The sequence below is a fragment of the Nelumbo lutea genome, chromosome 8 (assembly GCF_056320005.1).
Source record: "Nelumbo lutea isolate HS-2025 chromosome 8, American lotus-T2T, whole genome shotgun sequence".
NCBI classification, from domain to species: Eukaryota; Viridiplantae; Streptophyta; class Magnoliopsida; order Proteales; family Nelumbonaceae; genus Nelumbo; species Nelumbo lutea.
Genome location: NC_142691.1, coordinates 3,108,198 through 3,113,864, shown reverse-complemented (window position 1 = coordinate 3,113,864; position 5,667 = coordinate 3,108,198). Strand labels below are relative to the sequence as shown.

Here is a 5,667-nt window from a genome sequence, read left to right as displayed (position 1 = left end):
AACCAAACCAAACCCGAATCACGTTGGGATGGTTCAGTGCCAGGCCAAACACCAAAGTACGCATTCAGTGCCAATTTGTGTTTCCTAAATTTTCCCGTTGAGGTTTTGCCATCTGTTCCCCTGTCTGGACAAGTGGAAATTGTAGATTTCGCTCCTTGGTTTTGCCATCTGCTCCTTGGTGGCAATGGTGGCTGGGTACCTTCTATCTTTCATTATCAACGCCCGGATCAGATCGGATGGACCGGATTAGATCAGATCGACAGTCCGGGTAAGTTGGCAGAACCGTGTGGTGCACTACTACAAATTTACTTATACAGAGGTCGGCAAAAAGGTAAAGAAAATGAGGGCCTGACTGCCTGAGGGAGTGAGGCCCGAGTTTTCCTCATTTTTTTCTTTTTTCTTCAATACATCACTGAATTTTCGTCTCTATTCCACAATTCTGCAGGGGGGAGGGGAAGAAAAAGAAAGATAAAAAAACGAAAGAATGGGATGAGGAACGCAGTTCGAGGGTCCATTTCTTGAGAAAGTGAGACGAGAATCAATAACGTTGCTCGCTTGTGCGCTTTAAAAATTTTAGGTTTTTATGGTGATGATGATGGGTTATCTGGGCTTTCCTTTCTTCTTCGATTTCTGTTCTTGACTTATTACTTGAATTCGGCTAGCTTTGAAGTTTGAGCTCAAAAAACAAACCGCTGAAGGATAGAGATTTGGGTTTCTGTGACTTATTTTTTTCCGACCAGAACATGAGTAACTGGTTGGGTTTTTCTCTGACGCCACACCCGAGGATCGGTGAAGGTTTTGGAGGAGACGGGGGGTTCTCCTCTCATTTACCTGTTATGCCATTGCGTTCCGATGGCTCTCTCTGTGTCATGGATCCCTTCAGCCGGTCTCATGGAGGAGGTACTCATACATGAATAACAGTCTTCTTTGTGTCTGTTTCTTTGTTCTACCTTTCTCTTTTTCTCTGCTTTTTGTTTTTTGTAATTCTCAGTCTCTACAAACTTCTTCCTCACCATTTTTCTTCATCCGTTGGCATTCTTCATTCATTGACACACGTTTTATAGTTGTAGATCTATGCATCTTATTTATTCGACCATTGTTTTTTTTTCATTCAATCCACCTCCCCCCTTTCTTCTCTGGTCTTCTGTGTTTGATGACACGGAGAATTTAGATAACTATTGGTATCAGGAAAGTCTTTGCAGCTTAAGTTATCTAATAAGCTGTCACATTTAATTCTTCTCTGATTCTGCTGCTGCTTAACGATCTGTATAAACGAGCTTCTTCATTATAAGTATCGTAGATATTAGATTTTTTTTTTTTTTTCTTTCCATGCTACATCTTCCTTCAGATAACTCCAACTAAACTTCTGCTACGGTGGGTCGATTGTAGACTGGAGGTATGAGAGCGCAATGGCTACTGCAACTAATTCACAGAGAGAAGGACCAAAGCTTGAAGATTTCTTGGGCGGTTACTCAAACTCCTCTCAGGAGAATAGCAATGTTTACTATCAAAACCAACAACAAGTTTTCCATCAAAGAGATCAGAATCCTAATAATGGCTGTAGAATAAATGTGAACGTGCCTCCAGCTTTCAACTGTAACGGAGAGAGAGAAATAGAAGAAAATCTTACAGACCAGTCTTCCTTAATCCAATCCTTGCATTATAATGAAAACCCACAAACCATACTCCCAACTGTTCACCTTCAAACCGCTGACCCCAACCCCAGTAACAGTCTATACCATGTTCAACTTGATAGTGCAACGTCAATTGCTGGGTTCAAGTCATGGTTGCGCCAAACTTCGTTTTCAGGTGAGAAATCTTCCACTGAAGCCAACAACCGTAACTTTCAGTCGCTCTCGCTCTCTATGAATCCCAGTTCTCAGACTGGAGTCACCGCTGTATCGCCACCGCCGGCGTCTGACAGCCGGAAACGGCCTGTTGGAAAAGCTGCCACCCGAGAGCCGGTGCCTCGTAAATCAATCGATACATTTGGACAAAGAACATCCCAATACCGTGGCGTTACGAGGTGGGTAATTTTATATATCCTCCTGTCCGGTTTCGATTCTGATGAAGTTTATTATATTATGAGAAATGGGTTCTTCTTCTTCTTCTTCTAATCTTCTTTTATTGAGTAATGTTTTTTTGCCTATTTAATGATAAGGCATCGATGGACTGGAAGATATGAGGCCCATTTGTGGGATAATAGTTGCAGGAAGGAAGGACAAACGAGGAAAGGAAGACAAGGTGAGAGTAACTTAGAATCTATCTGTATTTTCTTCTTTTATGTTCTCTTTTCATAAATGGACGATTTGTTTTGTTTTCCTGAAAGAATACACTAACTGCTATATTTCGGTTTCTGGGGCGATCTTCTTCTGTTTCCGCTTATGCGCTCGACCAGTTTATCTCGGTAAGCAGAGCTTCTGTTTCCATGTTTATTCTTTCATCCATTTTATGTATTGCACTTTTTATCATGTAACCTTTTGGTATATACATACATCTGTGCACCATTGTAAGGAACGTTGGGCTGCGTGCATTGCTTACTTATTGACTTTTATATAAATATTAGGTGGGTATGATAATGAAGAAAAGGCAGCTCGAGCTTATGACTTAGCGGCATTGAAGTACTGGGGTCCTACTACCCATATTAATTTTCCGGTAAAGGCTTACGTGATTGAATTTTTCTTCCTATCAAGACTTCTTCTGTCTGGATTCTCGATCGACTCTTGACTATGTAACTGGTTGACACTACTGACTTATTTAATATTCTATCCCTCTTTTTGGAACTCAGCTAAGCAGTTACGAGAAAGAGCTCGAAGAGATGAAAAACATGACCAGACAGGAATTTGTAGCCCACTTAAGAAGGTCTCTCCCTCCCAACAATGGAACTTAGTTTAAACTATTTAAAACCCATCTGGGTGTTGCACTACACAAACAAATTTCCAATTTCTGATGAATCGATTGGGAGTCATGATGGGATAATGCTTAAACTTTTTCATTTCAATTATTTGTTCTTGTTGTATTTTCAGGAAGAGCAGTGGCTTCTCAAGAGGAGCGTCTGTATACAGAGGAGTGACGAGGTTGTGGCAGAACAACTTTATTGCTGAACTCTTTTTATTTACTGATTTGCAGCTTTTGATCTTACCATCTACAATAATATACAAACTTTATATGCCCATACATTATTAATGTCCCTAACTACGCATATATCTCAACATTAGTATATACAATATTTTATTGTTAAATTTATTCAGAAGCATTTAAAATTAGATTTAAGGGCGCCACCCACCAAAGCACCTAGCTACTTCCCGTTCATAGTTCTTAACTTCTTTTTATCTCGGTTTGTTCACTCCTGAGCTCTGCTGACAGGCACCATCAACATGGAAGGTGGCAAGCTCGGATAGGAAGGGTTGCAGGGAACAAGGATTTGTACCTCGGAACGTTCAGTGAGTCTCTACTCATTCTGTTTGACTCTTTCTTAATATGTATCTCAATCCTCAAATAGTGCTTTATGGGGAAGTTAATTATAACATGCTCAATTCTTTTGAATGTGTACTAATAAAGTGAGCTTGAATTTGAGGCTGTCAACCTCAGTTACGCTGTTCATCTTCACATCCTAAAGCACTGAAATGTTGGGTGTGTGTGATGTTAAATTGTTAGTGTGTTAGATATGGTTGCATGGATGGCCTTAGAATGATGATATTTTATAATTTTCTCATATATTCATCGAGAGAGCTAGTGGTTTTATGTCTTTACACCCGATGAATTTTTGGCTTCAAAATCTAGAATGTTTTAAGAAAACATGGAGCCTCAGCGACTGGTTCTGTTAATAGCATCTGTTTGGATTAAGATTAAGAGGTTAGAAATGTACCAGTTTCGTCCTTGTTGACAGGATCATTCTGAGTTGCTTTCTGTTTTTTGGGTAACTAGTTTTTGAGTTGGTTCATTATCGTGTTGGTTCATTTTGAGTTGCTTTCTGACGTTGCGGGTTTTATATTGTGATTATCTGCATAGGCACCCAAGAAGAAGCAGCCGAAGCGTATGATATTGCAGCAATCAAGTTCCGGGGGACAAGCGCAGTCACCAACTTCGACATTAGCAAGTATGACGTAAAGCGGATTTGCTCCAGCACCACCCTCATCACTGGTGATCTTGCAAAGCGCTCACCTAAGGACTCTACTCCGCCGGTTCCCGATGAAAACAATTCCGGTGCATCTTCAGCTCCTCATCAACCACCTCCTGCGATTACCAATGGTGAACCTTCTGATGATTTCGGCGACATGGTTTGGACAAACAGTAATACCGACGAACAACACCAACATCAGCAGAATGTGAACGCAAATGATAGCGTCTCCTTGGTATCGTCAATGAGAAATCCAAATTCCTCTAACCCACAAAGCCCAAAAGAAATTGTTACGTCGCGTAACGACTATGGTGGGGCCGGAGGAGATTTCTCTCAGTCTCAGATGACATTCTTCTCTCTGAACAATTCCAAGTATGAGAACGGCACTAATTGTAGCGAGCAGAGTACGAGCAATGGCGGAGGTGACAACGTGAACTGGGTGGTGGCAGGGAGGCCGGCGAATCTCTCGATGGTTCATCAGCTTCCAATGTTTGCATTGTGGAATGAATAAACCCAAGAACCCGGATCAGGAGTGGTGGACGAAAATTAATGAAAGGCTTCAACGGTAGACCATATAGCGATATGAATATTCATTCATTTGTGTACAAACAAAAGGAAGAAAAGAGTTGTGAACTAGGATGCCTATTTCGAGTAGTGACACAGAATTTTGAATGTTCCCTGTGTTCATTAACTTCTTCCGTCGAACCGTTTTTAGAATCGGTTTCCGGTGACACCTGAAAAATGAACAGAAAGAATTGAAAAAAAAAAAAGCAGCAGAAAATGTTACTATGATCATTTTTTTTTTATATATATTAATTAAGTATGATCTATTGTGTCCAGATCGAATATTTTCAATTTTCTGTGATTGAAGTATGGAGATTACTTTGTACCAGGCAAAAGACGTATACGTAGTACGTAGTTTAGATGTTATCAGTATATATCCTGATTCCTGAATTCCTGATAAGGATGTTCATGTCGGTGTTGCTTGCCAAAAAAGAATTCCTGATGAGGCAGAATTTGACCAGACGATAATTTGGCGTTTTCTGTCAGGCTGATGATTTCTTCAGGCCGTCAAAATGGAATACTGATTTGATGAAGATGATGGAATGGTTGATATTTCAGATGCTATATAATCCGGGACCGGGGAGTACAGTTCCGCTTCCCCATGCATGCGACAATTTCAAGCGTGCTTTGCTAAAGTGCGTTTGCCATGCAATCCATGACTGCCGTCTCGTCGTTTTGTTTATTCTTTGCCGTCCACGCGACGCCTACGTAGAAGAGGTCAAAGAACTTCTCAACTTGTATATCTTTGACTCAGTCTTACTTCATCCCTCCACTTTCACAGTTCCAACCTCCAAGAGAGAGAGAGAGAGTTAGCTCAACTCAACACGCTCGGTCCCCACTCGGTCCTTCCCCTCGTTCTCTTCCCTTTATCTTTTTTTTTTTTTCTTTTTGTTCTTTGTTGGTTAGTGGAGGAAAGGGGGTTAGAGGGAAGTTAATAATGGTGCATAGCACCGAATACCAAAAAAAACTGTGTGCCCTGTTTT

The 5,667-nt window shown here is 40.9% G+C and overlaps 1 protein-coding gene across 1 annotated transcript; it reads left to right on the top strand.

Annotated features, from left to right (window-relative positions):
- The first annotated feature begins 327 nt into the window (after window positions 1-327).
- On the top strand, window positions 328-4,959 carry LOC148842199 (AP2-like ethylene-responsive transcription factor AIL1). The gene is made up of 9 exons (XM_088958805.1): window positions 328-900; window positions 1,390-2,026; window positions 2,162-2,244; window positions 2,399-2,407; window positions 2,567-2,655; window positions 2,789-2,862; window positions 3,027-3,077; window positions 3,367-3,443; window positions 4,012-4,959. The coding sequence occupies exons 1-9, from the start codon at window positions 744-746 to the stop codon at window positions 4,629-4,631; spliced, it is 1,797 nt and encodes a 598-aa protein (XP_088814931.1). The 5' UTR covers window positions 328-743; the 3' UTR covers window positions 4,632-4,959.
- The last annotated feature ends 708 nt before the right edge of the window (window positions 4,960-5,667 follow it).

Coding starts and splice junctions, on each gene's coding strand:
- LOC148842199 (XM_088958805.1), top strand. CDS start 744: ATGAGTAACTGGTTGGGTTTTTCTCTGACGCCACACCCGAGGATCGGT. Junction 2,027..2,161: donor CAATACCGTGGCGTTACGAG/GTGGGTAATTTT, acceptor TTTAATGATAAG/GCATCGATGGACTGGAAGAT. Junction 3,078..3,366: donor GTATACAGAGGAGTGACGAG/GTTGTGGCAGAA, acceptor CTCTGCTGACAG/GCACCATCAACATGGAAGGT.